This window comes from Mauremys reevesii, linkage group 4 (assembly GCF_016161935.1).
Source record: "Mauremys reevesii isolate NIE-2019 linkage group 4, ASM1616193v1, whole genome shotgun sequence".
Lineage (NCBI taxonomy): Eukaryota > Metazoa > Chordata > Testudines > Geoemydidae > Mauremys > Mauremys reevesii.
In genome coordinates this window covers 141,380,075-141,401,514 of record NC_052626.1, presented here as the reverse complement: position 1 = coordinate 141,401,514, position 21,440 = coordinate 141,380,075, and the positions used below count along the sequence as shown (strand labels likewise).

The window sequence follows — 21,440 nt, the reverse complement described above, 5'->3', positions numbered from 1 at the left end:
CCACACCCAGTGTACTCCCCCGTCATCTACAGCCCCCCGCACTCCCTAAAGCCTCCAACCTCCAAACACCCCACATGCCCCCCACCTCACACACACCCTCCCCTGCATTGCCCCTGGCTCCTGGCTCTCAGGCAGATGCTCCCACCGTGGGGTGAAGCTGCTAGAACCAGGGCAGATGCTGACAGGCAGCCCTTAGGGACCCAGCCCTCTCTCCCCAGCCTGGCCACCCCTGCCCCATCCCTCACTTCCCCTGGCCCAGCCCCATGGAGCTGAAGGGCAGTTGGAGCTCTGGTCCTGGGGCGGGAAGGAGCGATACCAGGGGGTGATGTGATTTTTTACTGCAGGGAGTCACTGGCTATCACTGAGAGCAGGGGACGATGGCTCCCCGCCCCATGTGGCCGGGAGCAGAGCCAAGTCCAGGGAGCAGGATGGAAGGGCTTTTTCTGTTGCTGGTCCACGACAGTCTCACTCTCTCACTGGCCAACATGACAGTCTTCAAACTAAGCTGGGGAATGTGGAGCAAATAGTCCACGATTACTAATGGGCATAGCAGACTTTTGGCCTCTATTGTTGGGTTGAATCCAGGTTGGTTTGGAACTCCAAGCCCACACCGTATGACAGCTGTTTGGTGGATCATGGCACATGTGATGAGTTTGGTGTCTTGCGTCAGGCCTCAGCAGTTGAGTGTCTACAGCACAAAATAGTTCTTGGCAATTAGCGCTAATCCCCTTTCCCGCACACACACATCTTCTCCTTGCTGGCGATCTGTTCTTGCACCTTCCCTTGAAGCATCTGGCACTGGCCGATGATGGGGTACTGAGATAGATAGATGTCGGATCTCACCCAGCTTGGCCCTAAGAGGATTGAGTTTGGGTCACGGGCCCAGAATGTGCATTTGTGTCCACCGTGCTGGACAGAGGACGCAGCTTGCTCCCTGCTATCTCTCCAGACATGAGGATGCATATTTTCATATGTGGGGGTTTCTGTTCCAGCCCAGTTCCTGGAATCAGGTGATTCTGTGGAGCTCCCGGCATCCATTTAACAAGGAAGAGAAGTCTCACCCTCGCGGCTGTCCAGAAAGGCTTACAAACGTGACTGCAAAGACTCCAGATGTAGAAGAGAACTGAGAGTCCAACCTTAAAAATCTCATGATTGTTAAACCAATCTTAGGAGTTTTGGGGGAGCGGAGACCATTTTTGAATGCTTCGGGGTGACAATATTTCATAGATTCGAAGGCCAGGAGGGACCATCATGGTCATCTAGTCTGACCTCCTGTATAACACAAACCAGAGACCTGCCCTGAAATCATTCCTAGAGCAGAGTTTTAGAAAACCAGCCCATCTCTTGACTGAAAAATTGCCAGTGGTAGAGAAGTCACTGGGACCCTTGGTCAATTGTTCCAATGGCTAACTACCCTCACTGTCAAAAACGTACACCTGATTTCCAGTCTGAATTGTCCAGAGTCTGTTGCAGCCATTGGAATAACCTTGGTATTACTCAGCCCACATATTGTAGAAATACCACTGGCTGACTGATTGTGCCACCAGGAGCGTGTATTTTTTCCCTTGGGGTAGGTCAGGGCCAAGATATTAAATGAAGAGTGAAATAGCCTCAGGGACTGAGGCCTGCTCAATGGACAGCTTGTACTGAGGTCTCTCTGGGATGAACATGCCAAGCAGGCACCTATGATTTCCATCAACCCCCTCCCCACTGGCCAGGTAGGAGGAGAGGGCAAAAAATCCATGAAAAGATCCTGCCGCAAGTGACCGAGTTCTGTTGGGAAGTCGGGTGGCCAGTTTTGGTTGGCCGTATTCCTGGAGGTTTCCTCACATGACAGAATCTTTAATTAAAGATTCATCTTTAATTCCTGGAGACTCCAGGACAATCCTATGAAGCAGTGGCTGCCTGGCAGCAGGGAGCTGCAGAGAAGCTGGATGCAGAGAGGAACACCCAGGAACTGTACCCAGGGCCGTGTACGGGACAGGCTGCAAGTGCCAGACAGTATGGCCGGTGCAAGTCTGTGCGCGGCAGCAACTGAGGCGCCCCAGTGAGAGATGCTGAGCCTGGCATGGAAACCCGCAAGCTCCTGTTTGCTTCACTGGAGACTGGAGTGGTGAGGGCACCGCACACATCAGCCCTGAAGAGCCCTGCCTGTCCCCAAACAGGAACCTCTATTGCTCATGGTGGGCTGTCACAGCTTATGCCTCTTGGCACCCATGGGGGCTAGTGCCTCCCAGTCCTAGCTGCTGATGTATCGACAGTGCTTGCCTCCAAGTCCTGGCATGGTGCTGGCACCTCCAAGGGTTAGGGTCGCCAGCGCTGAGCAGCCCCAATAATTACCATGGCTACGGCTGTGGGTAATTTACTGGCACACTTATACTGGTACCATCCCTAGGGCAGAAGTTGCAAAGGTGCTATGATGGGGTGGCATGGCCCTTTGAGGGCCAGACTCCTGCTATCACGTGACCCCAGTTAGTCCTGCTCTCATAGACTGGGAGGCCACTGATTATGGCACAGCCTGGGCTGATTGAACCAGGGCTGGCTAGACCGGGCCTCCTGGCCTTAAAGGGGCAGGCACCCTCAAACCAGGGAAGCTCACTCCCCTTCCCAAACAGGGGTCGCTGTCTCAGTATAAAGCACCATGACGCTGGTCTGGCTGTGACAGGTACAACAATAGCCCGGACAAACCTTACAGAACGAAGTTGAACCTCATTGAATTAAGTGTCAGTATTTTGGGAGGCCGGTGTATTGAAAAGGCAAATGTTTCTGCTCTATTGGGACATGGCATAGAGGGAAGGCCATGTCTAATGCAATCGTGGGAAGACATTAGGGACGTCAAAGGACTTTTGGGGACAATACGTCTGAAGTGGATTTGCTGGGAAATCCACAGAAGGGAAGGAAAATGCAAATGACCCACCTCAAAGCCCTCCTGATCCCCTCCTTTTGCAGCAGCACGGTGAGCAGCGACCCAGTGTCTGGCTGATGGCCTGTTCAGGATCTCTTCACAGGCCCAAATGGGAGCAATGATTGAGTCAGAGTCACGGGTTGTTCTCTTTCTGAGCAAAGTATGACAAATGTGTAATGCCGGGGCAACCCCTGGGTGGGGGCTGCTCCCGCCAGCCCCACACTGGAGGAGTTGAGCTCGGATGAGCTGAGTAGCAGGCATGTAGGTTCTTTTATTGGTTTGAATGTTTTCCCTGTAGTGCTTTTACCATAAGAATAAAATGCGCTTGCTTAGAAGAGCTGAGCGGTACCTTCTGTGGGTAGTTACGCTGTTGTTGGCCAACGGAGGGAGAGCAAGCAGGCCTACTTAGGCAGTCTGTACCCGAAAGGATCAGCCAGGACACGTGAAGGGGAAAGGTGGGGAGAGCGCTCCTTGCTGGGGGACGACTCCCTTCCCTGGGGTGCCTCTCTCTGCACGGGGAGGGAGTAACCCTGTGCTTGCCTGGCAAGAGGAAGACAGACATGGGTCTCCCCCTGTGAAAGGCAGTGGCTGGGGAGCTAGACAGGGCCGTCCCTAGCTATTCTGGGGCCCTATGCAGCCCCCCTGTGGGGGGCAGGGAAGAACCTGCCCCCCAGCATCACCAGCAGCACGGCTGGGGCCAGGTTGCTGCATGTCCCACCACCGGTGAGTGCAGACCCGGCCCTGCTTCAGTCCTCAGGGGAGTGGGGGCAGGGCTGGGGCGGGGGCGGAGGCTTTGGGGGGGGGGGGCACGGGGGGGGGGGGGCGGGGGGGGGGCTGGGGGGGGGGCACTTGGGGTAGGGGGCAGAGCAGAGGCAGGAAGAGGCAGGACTGGGGTGGAGCAGGGGTGGGGCGGGAGGCTTTGGGGAAGGGGTGGAGTGGGGGTGGGGCTGGGGCAGGGCTGGGGCAGAACAGGGGCGGTTGCCCCGACCAGTGACACTAACCAGGTCCACACTGGTGGGGCCCGTGCCAGGACTGGTACAACTTCGGCTGTAGCCGAGGGCTCAGGCGCTGAGGCTACGCCCCAAGGAGAGCCCCAGCCCAACACGGGCTAAGGTGTTTCTGCTAAGCAGAGGTACAACTGCTTCCCTGAGCAGGGGGGGTCTTGGTGCTGAAATCTCAGCAATCTCCCTAGCTGGGCAGGAACAGACGAGCCCTGGCTCTGGCCAATCCGGCGCTGATCGGTGGCGACGGTAACACCGGCCACACAGAGCAGGAAGCATCGGTTGCGTGTGCCTGCCACCTCCATGTCCCCCAGCAAGCCCTGGAGAGAGCCCCAACCTGCGCGCCTGCCCCAGCCCAGCCCAGCGGGACACTGACAAGAAAGTGAGTTTTATTGATTAAAAAGCCCTGGCGTGGGAGAGTGAAGTCAGCACTGGAGGGGGGGTAATAGCACGTCTCTGAGCCCGGATGTCCCGTCACGCCCAGGACTGCTTCCTCCTCCCCCCTCTGGAATCTGGGAATCTGCCAGGATGGAAACAGAGGCAAAGGTGGGGAGAGCACCCTCCGCTGGCGAAAGGAGACCCCACACTCCCACCATTGGGGTGCCTCTCTCAGTGCTGGAGAGAGCACCCCCTGCTGGGACAAGGGAACCAATCCCATCCACTCCTCAGTCCCAAGGGCGCCCTCCCGAGCTCTCAGCACCCAGCCAAACCCAGAGAGCGCCCCCTGCTGGGACAAGGGAACCAATCCCATCCACCTCTCAGTCCCAAGGGCGCCCTCCCGAGCTCTCAGCACCCAGCCAAACCCAGAGAGCGCCCCCTGCTGGGACAAGGGAACCAATCCCATCCACCTCTCAGTCCCAAGGGCGCCCTCCTGAGCTCTCAGCACCCAGCCAAACCCAGAGAGCGCCCCCTGCTGGGACAAGGGAACCAATCCCATCCACATCTCAGTCGGTAGGGCTGCCTCCCGAGCTCTCAGCACCCAGCCAAACCCAGAGAGCGCCCCCTGCTGGGACAAGGGAACCAATCCCATCCACCTCTCAGTCCCAAGGGCGCCCTCCTGAGCTCTCAGCACCCAGCCAAACCCAGAGAGAGCGCCCCCTGCTGAGGTGCACACACTCCCCAGGGTGAGGAGTGCTGCCCAGTACAGTGCCAGGCACGCTGGTAATCGAGTGGTGCCGGTACCAGCAGCAGCCATGTTGGCCCCTGCCTGCCATGCCTGGTCCCTGGCACTGCCCAGGTTCGATGGGGAGGGAATGGTACATGCTTCCTGAGGGAGATGGCAGCGCTTTCATGAGGACGTGCTGGAGGAGAGATTTCCACCCCCTTGGCGAGGGGGCCCATGAGGAAGACTCTGACCGGTGATGAGGAAGAAGCAGAGGATCACAGGAGGGGGGTGTACAAAAGATGCCCTTGCCAGTGAGCAGGGGCGAGGTGCCCGCGGCAGCAGGGGGTGGGTAGGAAACTGTCCAGTCGCCAGGGCCAGGGGTGCTAGAGGCCGATGGAGTAGGCCCCCGAGTCGGTTGACTGCTTCTCGTCGTTCCGGCCTCCCAGCATCTGGCTGCTCCTGTACACGGGGCTGTGGCGCAGGGTCACATCCGTCACCTGCAGGGGGCACAGAGCCGGGTCAACGCCCACCACAAGGGCACGGAGTGACCTCCCCACAGACAGTTCCCATGGCAGGGACTGTCAGGCTATTGCCACCGCCATGCTGCACCCCTTGCTGGTAGGAGTCAGGAGCCTGCCCCCCCAGCCAGCACTCCCAACCCCACTCCCCACCGTGCCCCCTGCTGGGAGAGGCTGGGACTGGAGCAGCTGGGAGCTCCCCCCACAGCCAGCGCTCCCAACCCCACTCCCCACAGTGCCCCCTGCTGGGAGAGGCTGGGACTGGAGCAGCTGGGAGCTCCCCCCACAGCCAGCGCTCCTGCCTTGCTCCCTGCAGCGCCTCCTGCTGGGAGACACCAGGACTGGAGTAGCCAGGAGCACCCCCCAGATCCAGCACTCCGCTCTCCGTTGGGTGTGCCAGGCTCCGCAGCACCTTGGGCTCCGCCTCCCTTGCACTCACCTCTTCGAACTTCTTTGCCTTGTACTGCTCTGCGCCCTTCAGGAAGTTGAGGAGGATGATGTCACACAGCACAGTGCCCTGCCGGGGAGGGGAGACAGGCTGAAGGGGGGCCCAGCCAGGCTCAGCAGAGGGTGGGGCCTTCCTTTCTGGGTGTGGGGCTGTCCCCAGTCACCTGGGGATGACAGGGGCCCAAAGGCAGCAGGGCAGGACCCACAGGCCTCTGGGTTCATGGCGGGGGGAGGGGGAGGGCTCTGGGAGCGGGAGGCTGGACATGGATCCTGAGCTGAGAGAGGCTGATGAGCTGGCCTAGCCCTTCCCCTTCAGAGCGGGGCTGAGCGCAGCTGCCCGGGCTCGTGCGTTCAGAGCCCGCACTGCTGGAGTGTCGGTAACCCTCTCTGGGGTCCGGCCAGCACGAGCAGGGACAGAGCCCTACACTGAGTGGGGTGGGTGACACTGCTGAGTGGAGGCTGGAGCACCTCCCGTGGCATCGCCATGCTGCCATCTTGGATTCCTCCTGGGCCATCGCCATGCTGCCATCTTGGATTCCCCCTGCATCGTTACCACAGCTCTGTCTTGGATTCCTCCCACCCTGTTACTATGGCACCATCTTGGATTCCCCTTGTGTCATCGCCATGGTGCCATCTTGGATTCTCTCTGCGGCTCTGCAGTCCCTGGCGAGCCTGGATTTGACCTTTGATTCAGGGCTTCACTAAGCAGCAAGGAGGCCTGTGCCCAGATGGGCAGCTCTTTGCTCCGCCCAGGGCCTCCTTTTTCCCTGCAGCCTGGGGCTTGCTCCCCCCGGCTCCTGTGGAGCGGGCAGAGGGGGAGGAGGCGGCGGCGGAGAGACTGTTGCACTCACCACCCCGACGGAGGTGAAGGCTGCCACAGTGTTGATCAGGGTTGGGATGATGTTGAATTTCCCAGCCTGAGAGGACAGAGAGTGGAGTTAGTGCGGGAGGGAAGGTTTGCCCCTAGGACGCCACATGAGGGGAGCCCCCCCTCCTTCTCCTGTATAGGGTGGTGTAACCCCCTCTCCACACCAGCCTCAGGATCTGTGCCCCCTCCCCTCCTGCCTTGTAGCTTCCGTTGGGCACGTGAGTCTTGGGGCTCTTGTCCTCCATTAAACATGGCCACCAGGTGGTGCTGCATCTCCAAGCGCATGACCACAGCCAGCCAACTCCTCCTACACCCCATGGCGCTTCGGCAGGGGCCTGAGTCCATGTGGGGGAGTCCTCTGCTCTCACTGCATGGGGTGGAAGGACAGGGAGGGGCCAAGCTGGAACCTTCCTCACCAACAGGAGGTGGGGTGGCATGGAGAGTCAGGCACATGGGGGGGAGGTCCCAAGCCTGGGCCTGCACATGGAGGGGAGGAGCCCCAATGCTCTGATTGGCCAAGAGCTATACATGCCCACGGGGTGGTCTCTACGAGCCTTGTATGGACCCCTCATACACATTGGTGATTCCCCATCAACTCCCTTTCCCTATCCTAGGGCTTCAGTGCTGGCTCCCTCACTGACCCTGCCGGCTGCCTGGCCGTACGTACGTTCCCGTAGACCAGCACATCGAAACGGATGCCAAAAGCCTTCATCAGGGTGCGGTACTCAGTGCCGTTCTCCCGCCTGTAGTACTTGGCATACCTGGGGGACAGGGAGAGGGGCTGTGACTTGCCACCCCCTGGTCCCTGGTGCACCAAGGTGTGCACACCGACGGGCGGCTGTGTGCGTGTGGGGGGGTGACACACAGTGTGTGGAAGGAAGGGTCTGGTATGAAGGTAGTGTGTGTAGCGGGGAGGGTGTATGTAACTGGGTGAGTCAGTATGTAGGTGTGGGGGTGTAACTGGGAGAGTGTGTGTAATAGTGTGTCTGGTGTGTCAGTGTTGCTAGAAGATAGTGTGTGTAATTTAGTGTATTTGGTGTGGAACTGGAGGGGAGTGTGTGTACAGTAGGGTGTATGAGGTGTGTGTGTGTGTGTATGTGGAGGGCAGTGTGCGTTGTGCGTGTAGTTGGGTGTATCTGGTATGTCAGTGTGTATGTGGAAAGTGGTATGTGTAGTTGGGTGTATCTGGTGTGTCACTGTGTGTCTGGAAAGTGATGTGTGTAGAGTCAGGTATATCTAGTGTGTATGTGGAGGGCAGTGTGCGTTGTGCATGTAGTTGGGTGTATCTGGTGTGTTAGTGTGTAGAGGGCAGTGTGCGTAGTCAGGGGTATGTGATGTGTCTGTGTGTAGCTGGAAGGTGCTGTATGCCCGTGTGAGAGAAGGGACATGTGCCCCGAGCGTGTCCAAGTGAATGAGTTAACCCCAGGGTCTCTCACAACTTTTTCCGTGTGTTCGCGTGTGTGCGTGTACACCCGCTGCGCTTGCCTGAAGTTGTAGCCGGGAGAGACACTGTTCTTCTCGGAGACACTGTCGAGGCGGGTGAAGGTGTAGCTGGGCACGCAGTGCTCCCACGAGCGATCCAGGTCACACACCCACCCGATCTTGATCCCCAGAATTCCTCCCTGTGCACAGAGATGGGGTGTTAGGCCAAACTGCCCCAGGCAGCACCACAGAGGGGCTACTACGCCGTATCACTGGACCGACCCCTTCCCCCATTCTAAGGGACTGACCAAGGCCCCAGAGTCCCCTGCAGCTGCCCCCTTCTGCTGTGTGTTGAAGGACGCCCCCTGGAGATGGTCCTAATTCACATGCGCCATCACACGTGTGCTCTCTCCTGGCATGTGGCTGTCAGGCCAGAGCCCAGCGTGAGGAGTCGCGAATCTCACCGTGGAGGCCAGCTTGGAAAAATCCTGTCCGGCAAAGCGGACGATGTCACCCAGGCGCAGGATGGGGCAGAAGGGCTGGGTGACTGGGTGGAAGCGGCACGTCCGGATGTCCTGGGCCGTGAGGTTGGGCAGCAGGTTACCTCTTGGAGGGAAGGAGACACACAGAGGGGACTGTGAGAACAGGGTCCCATGGGGAAAACCCATCCCTAACCTCACCCCATCAATAAACCCAAAGCCTACTCCCAACCCTAACCCCCTTCCATAGCCTCCAACCCTAACCCGAATCCTAGCCATAACCCCAACCCTAACCCCCTGGCTGGCTCGGCCACAGGCTCCCCTGCTGTTATTCCCAGCTGCAGGGAAATCTCGACCATCACCAGGAGGAGGGTGGCCCCAGGAGCTGGGAAGTCCTGTTTATCTGCAATGCGGCCGATTGGACGAACACAGCCTGGGGGCATGGCTCTCTGTGACCCTGAGGGTCCGATCCTCAGCTAGCCAGATCCTGTGCTTGAGGCAGGCTCAGATGGGGAGGTAAAGGCGCTTCAGACCTGCTTTGCACCTGCCATACTCTGGGGGCCTGCCTGGTCCTCAATAACAAATAGAGCAGCCTCAGGGCTGCACGGACTTAGACCCTACTTTCCATGGCCCATGGGGGGCAGAGAACAGCCCCAGTGCCATCACCCCCAGTCACGACCCTGCTCCATCCCCTAGGGGCCCTGGGGGGGCAGAGATTAGCCACTATGCGGTTCCATCTGGCCAAGCCCCCCACTCCACCCCCGTGGGCCCTGGGGAACACAGAATAACCACAGTGCAGCGCCGCCTGCCCCTGATCCAGTGTCTGAGAGCAGGGTGAGTGCAGGGCCCTTGCCCCAGCCCCAGGCCGGCTGGGGAGACTCCTCCACCATGGGGTCTCGGGGGTCATTTCCACCCACCTCAAGGTCCCGCTATGCTGCCAACGCCAGGCAAAGCAGGTTCCGTGTCCCTGAGCGTCGGGCCCTGACCCCAGGAGAGCTGAGGTGGAGGGGGCCTGTACACACCCCATGCAGCCGCCCCGAGTACTCACTTCTCAAAGTCAAAGAGCGGGAAGCGGATGCTGTTCTTAATGAAGAGGGTGAAATTCTCTGCCTCCAGCATGATGGGCCTGCAGGGAGAGAGCCCCGGGAAGTCACCCACACGGGACATGGGCAGGGGGCTGTGGCCTGGGGCCTGCCTGGGTGGCCACGTCCCATCCCCATCTGCCCCCCTGCTCCTGGCTATTTACCCACCGCAGCTTAAGGCTCTCTGTGTCTGTGGAGTCTGTGCAGCGCCTTGCACAACCAGGGAGAGCCGTGCATGGCCTGGCCTGAGGGGCGCTGCTGTGATTGGGAATAATCCTGTCGGGCTGGATGAGCTCTGAGCCCAGGTACAGTGTGGGTGGCAGTAGCCTGAGCTTAAGGTGACTAAACAGTAAATACCCCTATGGGCCCTGTGGGGCAGAGCATAGCCACAGCACAGTGCCATCTGGCCACGGCCCAATTCACCTCCTATGGGCCCTGTGGGGCAGAGCATAGCCACAGCACAGTGCCATCTGGCCACAGCCCCAATCCACCCCCTATGGGCCCTGTGGGGCAGAGCATAGCCACAGCACAGTGCCATCTGGCCACAGCCCCAATCCACCCCCTATGGGCCCTGTGGGGCAGAGCATAGCCACAGCACAGTGCCATCTGGCCACGGCCCAATTCACCCCCTATGGGCCCTGTGGGGCAGAGCATAGCCACAGCACAGTGCCATCTGGCCACGGCCCAATTCACCCCCTATGGGCCCTGTGGGGCAGAGCATAGCCACAGCACAGTGCCATCTGGCCACGGCCCAATTCACCCCCTATGGGCCCTGTGGGGCAGAGCATAGACACAGCATAGTGCCATCTGGCCACGGCCCCAATCCACCCCCTATGGGCCCTGTGAGGCAGAGCACAGCCATAGCACGGTGCACCCTGGTCATGGCCCCAATCCACCCCCTATGGGCCCTAGGGGCAAAAGCATAGACACAGCACAGTACCACCAGGCCACGGCCCCAATCCACCCCCTATGGGCCCTGGGGGGCAGAGAATAACCACAGTGCAGTGCCACCTGATATTCCACCTCCCTTATGGGCCTCATGAGGCAGAGAATAGCCACAGCACAATGCAGCCTGATCCACCCTCTATGGGCCCTATGGGGCAGAGAATAGCCACAGCACAGTGCGCAGTGGGGTCCCCCCCCATGTCGAGAGCTCAGGATGTGGGAGGTTCCCCACCCCTGGCCATACGGAACAGGTGACACAGCCAAGCACAACTGCCACCAGGAGGTGGCCCTGGTGCGGCGCCCCAGACTCCTCTAGGTGCCAGTGACTTCCAGGAGGGCTCTCAGGCTGGGGACAGAACAGGGTGCTGAAGCAGGGGAAAGGGGGTCTGCCCCGAAGGGCCCAGCTTACGCCTGGACGGTGTCCACCTCAGCCGGGCACCAGCCCTGGATCTCACAGGTCCGCAGGCTCCTGTTGTAGTTCACACACTGGCCAGTCAGGATCCCTGCGAAACCGCCCCCTATTAGCACCACAAGCCCCATTCCCAGCCCCTCCACCCTGCCTCCTGTGCCCACATGGCTCCCGGCTGCCACCCCCACAGAGCCCGGATCCTGCAGAGAGGTTTGCATTGGCTACCACCTCCCAGCTCCTGATTTTCCATCCGGAAGAGGCAGGTTCAGACACCGCCACACATCAATCCATCCATCCACCCCTGCTTCTTCCACTCATCTATTCCTCACTCTCTCCTTCCTCACCGATCCCTCACCCCCACCACACAGCCTGACGCTGCTCCCTCCCGGCCATCGCACCATGCCCGGGCATCCGTCCACCATGCCCACATGCTAGGTCCCAGCCTCCTGTTGGAGCTGCTGTGTGGTTCTGGGTTCTTACCGCTTCCCGTGGTAGGGACGGGCCTCTGGCAGTCGCTGTCAGACACACAGCTGTACTTCACTTCACTCTGGAAAAGGAGAGCAAGGGGGAGGCAGGCAAAGGGAATGAGTCCCAGGGACAACAGGCAGGCACATAGATAGCTCCCCCTCTCCTGCCACCACTTTGATGGCAGAGGGGGACCCCAGATGCCCCAACAGCAGGTACCTCAAAGGAACCTCTCCAGAGAATAGCTTCACTCTCAGCTGGGGAAGATCAACCCTCCTCCCTCTTCACAAGCCCTCCCACCATTCTCCCTCGCTCCGCACCTGCTTACCTCAGGGCAGAAGCCTTGCACCTGGTTCTCTGTGACAATCTGCTTAGTGATGATCACGAAGACGGACATCCCCTGCAGAGTTGGGATGGGGTCAGAGAGATAGGATAGGGAAGGATGCAGAGATGAGACAGAGTAAGTGAAACAGTTAGAAGCTGGGGTATGTTGAAAACTGTGTTAAAATTGTGAGCGATCACTTTAAATTCTCTGGGGATTTCCCAGGCCTGCATGCGATCAGCATCAGTCTGCAGAGAGCCAGCCTAGAGTAAGGTGGGGTGAGTTGTGCAAGGGAGCAGCCTGCTTTGTCTCACTCTGCTTTTGGTTTTAGTGTGTTAAGGTTCTGTGTTCTAAGAAATAAAATCCTGTTATGTGGCAGCCTTCCAACAAGAACATTTGATATTTTTATTAGGGCTGTCAAGCGATTAGAAAAAGTGCCGCAGGCCGAGGGATGTGCTGGCCGCAGCTTCCCGCCACCCCCATTGGCCTGGGATGATGAACCAAGGCCAGTGAGAGCTGCGATCAGCCGAACCTGCTGACGCGGCAGGTAAACAAACTGGCCCGGCCCACCAGGGTGCTTACCCTGGTAAGCTGTGTGCCAGAGGTTGCCGACTCCTGGTTTAGACATTTGCGCAGTGAAACCTTTCCATCTTTTCAGTGCGGAGCAGATTTTCCTTTCAAAACTTCCAACAATTGTATTTTCTAAAAATTATTTGAAATCCACTCGCAATCAAAACAAAATGTTTTATTCTACCCAAAATGATTCCTCCGCCTCCAATTCACTGAAAATTTCAAAATACTTCATTTTTGGTGGACCTGAAACAATTTCTCCCCCGGCCCCTACTTTTCCTATTTGCCAAGGAACCCAAAATGTTGTTGGTTCCCCAAGGTAACTTGTGTGGGAGGGTGTGTTCCTCCCTGGAGACAGGCCTCACAGCTTGCTCCTGACCATGCACGTGTTGCATCTGATCAGCCCTGATCATGTCTTGCATAGCTGGAATCCTGCCCCCCCCAGGAGCTCTGGGATCTGTATGAGGCACCATGCGTGGGTGGTGAGCTCAAATCCTAAACCTTGTAGATTCTGAGCAGGGCTCTGTGTTCGATACAGAAAGCTGGTGGAATCATAGTTCATTAGGGTTGGAAGGGACCTCAAGAGATCATCTAGTCCAACCCCCTGCTCAAACCAGGACCAATCCCCAAATCCCTAAGTGGCCCCCTCAAGGATTGAACTCATAACCCTGGGTTTAGCAGGCCAATGCTCAACCACTGAGCTATCCCTCCCCCCGAACACAGAACCTGCATGGCCTGGGTTTGCTGTGGTCTCTACTTACCAGGCCAGTGGGCAACTGGGTGCTGTATGAGCTGGAGTTTCCATGTAGGTTTTCCTACCAACCCCAGCTGGCTAAAGATGCACTGTGGTCTCTATAGCACAACCTCTGGGCAGGGATCCTGTCCGAGCCAGAGAGCACATTAGCCGTAACAACCGCTGTTCTGCAGCATTCTCAACCACCGAGCCCAGCGCACATTACAAGGGGGTCCCTGCCAGGGGAGCGGTAAGCCCTTATGTGTTTTGATTGTGCAAAGATGATCCAAAAGGGAACCCCAGTTTGTTCCCCAGGCTACTGGGTCAATTGCACAAGGATTACTCTCAGCACGCTGGAAATTGAGGCTAGATGCAGACAACTTTCGCACACCCAGGGGTTTAGTCTTCTCCAGATTGAAGCTAGGGCTCATCCACCCTGTGATATGAGAGAAGCAAAGTGATTCCAGACAACATGAGTGAAAACTGTGTTGTACCAGAGTGTGTGTTATGTGTGTGAACTTCCCTTTGATATACGAGCCAGGGTGTGATATTTTTTGTAACAGTATGAGAGCAGTAACTGAGACCGGGGCCTTGTTGTGCCAGGAGCTGCACAGACACACTGTGAGAGACAGGCTCTGCTGCAGCCGAGATCAGGGGCTGTGTTGTGCCGGGTGCTGCACAGACACACAGTGAGAAACAGGCCCTGCCACAGCTGAGATCAGAGCCCTGTGGGGCCAGGCGCTGCACAGACACACAGTGAGAGACAAGCCCTGCCCCAGCTGAGATCAAAGCCCTGTTGTGTCCCTGCCTTAAAGTGCTACAATCTGAGAGACAAAGGGTGGGAGGAGAAACTGAGGCACGGAGTGGGGCAGTGACACGCAGAGGACACTTAGCCTTCAGAGTAAGCCCAGCAGCCAGCCATCCCAAGCCTGTCTCACTATGCATTCAGCAGGGGTTGCCCATCATGTTCAGCTGTGAAGTCCAGAGAACCAAGCGCGTCTCACATGCCCACTGAGCACTCCCTTGGCCTGTCCTCCATAGGGAGCTATAGCAGCGACCTCAGGGCAGTAGGCGAGGCTGGGACACAGGGGCCATTGAGGAGGGCTTGGCCAGCCCACTCTGCCCCCTGCCTCTCAGCATAAAGCCAGTAGCCCCGTGGCTAGCGCTCCCTGGCGCTCGCATGAGTGAAGGTGACGGAACGGCACTGACCTCCTCTGTGACCAGCCGCCTCACCAGCCTGTCAGGACACACCCACAAGTCCTTTTGGGAAGGGTTAATGGTCCTGGCCCCTTTAATGACCAGAGCAGATCATGGGGCTGGTGGGAAATGAGCGAGTTGCTTATTGCAGCTGAGCAGCCAAGCCTCAGGGTAAGGTCAGCCTCAGCATAGCTGCAGCTTTTCAGTGTGCATGTGTATTGGACACTGGACCAGATCCCCAACTCACATCAATGGACCATGGCTCCATTGGAGTCAATGGGCCAGATCTGCAGTCCCAGCACTAGGGGCTCCTTCTCCTAGAAACAGCGGGTCTGAAAACGCCTTTTATTTCCACAGGAAATTTTGAGTTGTTGGCAAAAATAACTAGAAATCAAAATATTTCCATTTGGAAACATCACTGTGGTGCCTCATGGGAGCTGTAGTTCCAGTGCCTCATGCACCCCCACCCCCTCCCTGCTCTCCTCTCTAGGCCACGTTTCTTAGCCAGACTACATCTCCCATGATGCACTGCAGTCTCCCCTCATGGTGAAGGGCGGTGGGTGTGTCATGAAAGCCCCTAACTGTTCATGGGAAATGTAGCCTGGCCAGGGAGCCGAACCCACACAGAAGAACAGGGACAAGAGGCAAATGAACAACAATTCCCATGAGGAATGAACAAAGCAATTCCTGATGGAAATATTGTTTTGAGTTTGGGGTGTTTGGTCTTTTTAACGAAAAATATCTACATTTTCTGAGGAAAGTGGGCACCTCTCTCAAAAAATGCGTTTAGTTGAAAACCCCATTTCCACTAAAACACAACTTTAATGGAAATTTTTCAACCAGCAAGTCTCTTAGATCAAAGCACCTTGATTCGATCCCTAGGCATGGCCCTTTTCATAGAGCCGGGAGAATTATTATTTTTTTTTATTGACAAACAGATCCTTCATCGAAAAATGCATTTTCCAGCATCCTCCCCCACCCCGAAAAGTCAAAACATTTCATTTCAAGATGGTTTGTGTCATTTTTCACTTTGCTTTTTTGAATTCAAATTTGCCCCCTTTTTTTTTTTCAAAATACGCAAAAAGGGGGAAATCCACCCAAAAAACAGGTGATTAGAAATGAACAATGTAAACAGAATTTCATTTGACTCACCCAGGATCTGTAGACTAAAAAGCATGAGCCCCTCCTATCTCAGCTAACAGACCTAAAGATGAGCTCTGGGCGGTTTGAAAGCTTGGCTCTTCCACCAGCCGAAGTTGGTCCATTAAAAGATATGATCTCACTCACCTTGTCTCTCAGCTATGTTAGCTCTCAGCCAGCAACAGGCTTTACATGATGCAGCCACTAGAGGGAGAAACCACCCCATACTGAGTTCTTGTGGTTTCTCCAGGAAGAGCGTGACCTAGGGGTTAGAGCAATTATTGCTTCCCTCCCAATTCAACTAAAATTTTTGCTCAGTTCTAGTTCTGTATCCTTCGTCTTCCTAATTTACTCTGCACCTGCTCTGGGACTTTCCAAGCAGGAGAGCACTGCGTTGTACGTCCCTGTTTGAAGCTGGGGGAAGGAGCAGTAGCTACAATGCAATGTCAAGGCCGGTCTGTTTATCCTGAACACTGTGTGCTTGTGCTCACAGCTTGTAAAGGGGACACAGGAAAGCTGCTGACGGCTCAGGAAAATGCTGTCTTTAACCTTCTATGCCCTAGGCGGTTCTAAGGAGGGATCAGATGTTTTGCTTTATGATTCTGATGAGGCCAAAGTAAAGGAACAAAATTCCTCCAGCTCATGGGTCCCTTCACAGATCCCCCATGGGGAGGAGTGTCTCCCCCTCTATATTCATAAAGCTGCTGCCTTCTCCTCTTTCAACCCCCTCCTCTGCCATGACGCTCACAGATCTCTCCCTGTTCTGATCTAGGGTCCTCATCCTCTCACAGAAGGGGTACATAGGGGACATTCCCTGCACTCGGGAGTACACAGGCCAACAGCTGCTTGTTTAATTGAATAAGGCAGGTATCAGGGATACAGTTCTTTGACTTCTGTTGCGCTGCCTTGCCTCTCAGGCAAGCATGAACAAGCAGTCAGTTCAGTATGGCAGGCAGCTAAGTCCTCTTATTTCTCTCAGCATTATACAATTAAACAAATGCAGGCAATCAAGCAATTGCATAAATTGGTTATAAAGGTACAGACAAGCACAGCTATAACTTCATTGGCTATTTAACATCCTGGCCAACCCTTTAATTTATTATCCTGTTATTGCCTCCCAGCAGATAAGAACGAGCCTCATCCTTGAGACTTGCATGTCAGTTTCCCACACTCTTATGCAAAACAATCCGACAGACTTCAAGCTTAGAGGCTGAAGCAGCAGATAGCAGGGACCAGTATTCATTATATCACTGTAGTATCAGCCAAGATCGGGGTCTCCACTGTGCCAGGTGCTGCACACATTAATGAGAGAGAGTTCCTGTCCCAAAGCGATAGCTAGATAAGATTAGACAAAGTATTATTTATCTCCTCATTTTCTCAATCATGGCAGGGCCTGTCTCTCGCTGTGTGTCTGTGCAGCGCCTGGCACAACGGGGCCCTGATCTCACCTGGGGCAGGGCCTGTCTCTCGCTGCGTGTCTGGGCAGTGCCCGGCCCCAAGAGGCCCTGATCTCGGCTGGGGCAGGGCCTGTCTCTCGCTGTGTGTCTGTGCAGTGCCTGGCACAACGGGGCCCTGATCTCAGCTGGGGCAGGGCCTGTCTCTCGCTGCGTGTCTGGGCAGTGCCCGGCCCCAAGAGGCCCTTATCTCGGCTGGGGCAGGGCCTGTCTCTGCGTGTGTCTGGGCTGAGCAGAGCCCAGCATGACCGGACCCTGATTGCAGCTGGAGCCTCTGGACGCACACTACCATAACATGAATAATAGCAGTAATAATCAAGTCCCTCCAGCCCTTTTTGGCATCCTTAGCTCCCATCGCACAATACCCCAGTCCTGACTATTTTTAACCACTCCTCTGGTATTGGCTCTCCAGCATGAGGATTACCTGTGGGGGTGTAACGTAGTCTGCTGTGTCCATGACCCTGTTGGTGTATTTGCCGAAGCCCTTGACCTTGGTCACCACAGAGGACTCAATGGAGGTGTCCCGCACCTGGTACGCCTTCTCATGGAGAAACACCCAGCTGTGGGGAGAGAGGGACAGAGACCCACATTAGCCTCTCATCAGAGGGGCAGGTTGGGGAAACTCCCCCACAATTCGCCGACCTGGGACAGGTTCAGGAGACAGCTGTGAAGATCCCTTTGCATTGTCCCCAACTCTTGGGATTTTATTGGGAGTGTTTGCTGGCGTTGCTAGAGCCCCATCTCCTGGAGTCATGGGATTTAATGTGTCTAAATGGAAACGGTTTTGTGTTCGGGTTAACTTTAGTTTTCTTCAGCCTAAACTGCATTGGGTCCACACACGTGTCCTGTTTTCAAACGATCCAACGTCTTGTGCTGCATTCATCAATCCATTTTGGAAGCGGGTGAGCTCTTTCAAACTGAGTTCCTGGAATTCCAGTGTGGGTGGACGCATCCCCTTTCAAAAGGACCATTTTGCTCCTGACCACCCTCCTGCTGCCATCCCACGCTGCACCGCTGCCCACCTGGGGCAGCTCGTCCGTTTACCTTCATTCCTTGCTGCGGGGGGATTACCTACCCGTTTAAATGCTGGCACACAGCCATCAGCGCCCCTTGGCAAGCTTTGCTTTCATCAACAAAAATGAAATGCAAGTGTCTAGCCATGCTGATTACCAAGAAGAACATGATAACAGGACCCCCATGTCCCCTACTGGCTCAGGACCCAGAAGGCAAAGAATTTTATAAGACAGTCGCCTGATTTTGGGGGTAGGTTGATTCAGTAACCCCCGTTACTGAAATGACACTTCCTTCTGAAAAGTGGCAGCAAATGTTAAAATGTCCCTTTAAAATAACGAGTGAGCGGAGCAGGCTCAGAGCCAGCCTGGATGTAAAAGCCACACAGAGCTCTTCTTCCTAAACATCTCGTGCCACCTAGTGGCCCCCTGCAGATTCTTCTCTGCAGTTGTACCCCCGCTACCTTCACTGCTTTTTCTTGTTGCTCCGTGGTAGATTTTCCAAAAGTGCCCAGGTAATGCAGGATCTAACGTCCCAGGACTTAGGAGCCCAAAAAAGAGATTTTCAAAAGAGCACAAAGTCAGATTTTTTTTTGCAGTCACCCTGCACACAACGGGGACCAAATTCACCAAGCACACGATGGCTCCTGGTGCAGCCCGACTGTTTACAAGAACTCAGGGCCAATCATCCAGATAGTTTGGAAATCTGGGCTTCTGTTTGGGGGCATGAAAGGGAGTGAAAAGCTTTTGAAAATCTGGCCCTGAACCTCACTGGAAATCACGGGGATTTAGGATGAAATAATCCAAAGCATCTAAGTGATTTAGGAGCACAAGTCCCATTTTCAAAAGTGCCAAAGGGGTCCCTGGGGCAGGGGGTGAAGGAGAGGGGCTGTGTGGATGTCACTGGGCTGGGGGACCATGCACCGGGGGGAAGGGGTGGCATGGGAGCCACTAAGGTTGTGGTGGGGGCCAGAGGGGGCGCTATCCGTGGTACAGCAACCCTTTTGGGGAAGGGCTGCAGGTTAATTCCCTTGGCTTTTACTGATGGTGGAGAAAGTGCCCCACCCTCCCAACACCCCCTCCTCCGTGTATCCTGCCCATCAACCCTCTGCTCCGTCCTCTCAGCCCCCACCTGCTCACACAACCTCTGCTACACCCCTTCCTCCCAGCACCCCCCCCAACCTCCCCGCACCCTCACTCCTCAGATCCACACACAGCCCTGCCCCTCCTGTTCACACAGAGTCACACACACACCAGCCCTGCCCGGACGCCCAACCCAACGGCTGTCTCTGCACTCTCCCGCAGGGAGGCTGATGGGCGGGGCCGGGCACTGTCAGGCTGGACAGTGTGTACAACCAGGCACAAAAGGCTTCTCCAAAGCCAGCCTCCCATTCTTTAGTTCGGCACATTGGTGGCAGAAGGGGATAGCTGCCTCTCTAAGAGAAGCTGTCTGGCCCCAGTGGTTAGGGCCAGAAGGGCTTGGACCTCTTCTGTGCCCCAGCACAGCCCCACCTGGCAACACCCATCAGCAGCTAGGAGTGGGGAGGAGAGAGACCCTTGCGGCTGGACAAGCTGATTACACTCCATAGAGAGCATATCCCCACCCCACCTCTGCAACCCACATGCAGGGTTGGGTCAGTGGGCAAACGGGGCTCTTTAGCCTTGGGAGTAAGTCTGTGCCAAGGTGAGGTTGGCTCATGCCCCAGCCTCCTTCCTCCAGGAGTGGGGTCTCTGGAGATCAGTGTATGATGGTATGCACCCTGGAGGGTAATTCTCCTGGTCCTCTGGGACTCATAGAAGATTAGGGTTGGAAGGGACCTCAGGAGGTATCTAGTCCCACCCCCTGCTCAAAGCAGGACCAATCCCCAGACAGATTTATTTTTACCTCAGTTCCCTAAATGGCCCCCTCAAGGATTGAACTCACAACCCTGGGTTTAGCAGCCAGTGCTCAAACCACTGAGCTATCCCTCCCCCGCAGATCCCCCAGATGACGAGGCCCAGGGGGAAAGGGGTTTGGCCATGAAGCCCAAGTACCAGTGAGACTCCCCTGGCCTGGGGTCCACTCACCCGATGAAGTATGAGATGATGAGCAGCTGCACAGCCCGGTTGATCACGCCAACGGTCCAGCTCTTCACCACCACCGACTTGGTGGTCTCGTAGGTGAAGAACTCGGCTACGCAGTTCATGCTGGAGGAGAGCATGGGCATCGGGAGCAGGGCGTGCCCACCAGCCCAGGGCAGATGGGATGCTGGACCGGAGACTAGGGGGCAAGGGGTACCCCAGGGGGTGACGGATGCTCAGAGCTAATTGGGAGGGCTGTCACTTTAAGACAGGGAACAGGAGTGGAGTCTTCTTGTGTCCTGCGGCTACTCTGGGCTGTCTGGAGCCAAGGGACCCCTGTAATATACTCCTCCTCCGGCCCCCCCCCCCGCCCCATGGTGATGCCATCCGGGAAAGGTGGGGCTTCCTAGCCCATCCATTACCAGTTGGAGTCTCTGGGGTGTGGGGGAGTGGGAAGGTCTTTAATGCATTCCATGAGTCCAGAAAGGAATCTGCTGTCTGCGCATTTCATCTCAGCTCTCATCCTTCCCCCGCACAACTCTGCCGGTGCCCCTCACTTCCAACCCAAACCCCTATCCCCACCATGGGCTCCCCCACCCCACCCCACTCCAGCTCTGCTGGTGCCCCTCGATCCTGACCAGAGCCCATGTCCTACTACCACAGCTCTGCCAGTGACCCTCAGTCCTGACCCAAATCCACATGCTAGCCCAGCCCTGGGTTCCCCGTACTAGCTCTGCTGATGTCCCTCAATCATGACCCACAGTCCCCAGCAATCCAATCCCACCGCCACAGCTCTGCTGGTGCCCCTCAATCTTAACCTGCGGCCCCTGACGATTCCATCCCTGGCACAACACACAGGCAGCAGTGGAAGTATAGCCAGAAAGGAGAGAGCCAGCTAAACAAATACCACACTGATTTTTCTCTGGGGACAAATTAGCAGCTGGTGGAAGATGCTAGGCAGTGGCAGTTCCTGAGCCTGAGGTTCTGTACTTATCTTCAGAGCATGCACACTATGGCAGGGCCGGTGCAACCCATTAGCTGACCTAGGCGGTCGCCTAGGGCGCTAGCATTTGGGGGGCGGCATTTCGGGTCCTTTGGTGGTGACCGCGGCGGCCAGATCTTCGGCCTCCCTGGTCGTTGTCAGTATTTAGGCTGAGGGACCTAGGGCGAGGGGCGCGGGGAGGGCCACCTGCAGCAAGTAAGGGGGGGCGGCACGCAGGGGAACTCCCTGCCCCAGCTCACCTCTGCTCCGCCTCCGGCTCTGCTTCTCTCCCTCCCAGGCTTGCGGTGCCAAACAGCTGATTGGC

General features: G+C 56.5%; 1 protein-coding gene across 2 annotated transcripts; it reads right to left on the bottom strand.

Annotated features, from left to right (window-relative positions):
- Window positions 1-4,277: 4,277 nt before the first annotated feature.
- P2RX3 (purinergic receptor P2X 3) lies at window positions 4,278-20,609 on the bottom strand. 2 transcript variants are annotated; one of them, XM_039537050.1, is made up of 13 exons: window positions 20,140-20,609; window positions 17,487-17,622; window positions 11,975-12,046; window positions 11,662-11,728; window positions 11,182-11,275; window positions 9,794-9,871; window positions 8,731-8,872; window positions 8,330-8,466; window positions 7,512-7,605; window positions 6,828-6,893; window positions 5,969-6,046; window positions 5,263-5,508; window positions 4,278-4,426 (listed from the first exon to the last, which is right to left on the bottom strand). In XM_039537050.1, exons 1-12 carry the CDS (start codon window positions 20,277-20,279, stop codon window positions 5,395-5,397), a joined length of 1,218 nt encoding a protein of 405 aa, XP_039392984.1. In that variant the 5' UTR covers window positions 20,280-20,609; the 3' UTR covers window positions 4,278-4,426; window positions 5,263-5,394. The 2 variants fall into 2 exon arrangements, with proteins under 2 accessions (XP_039392984.1, XP_039392983.1); XM_039537049.1 differs by having other exon boundaries at window positions 5,321-5,508.
- Window positions 20,610-21,440: the final 831 nt, after the last annotated feature.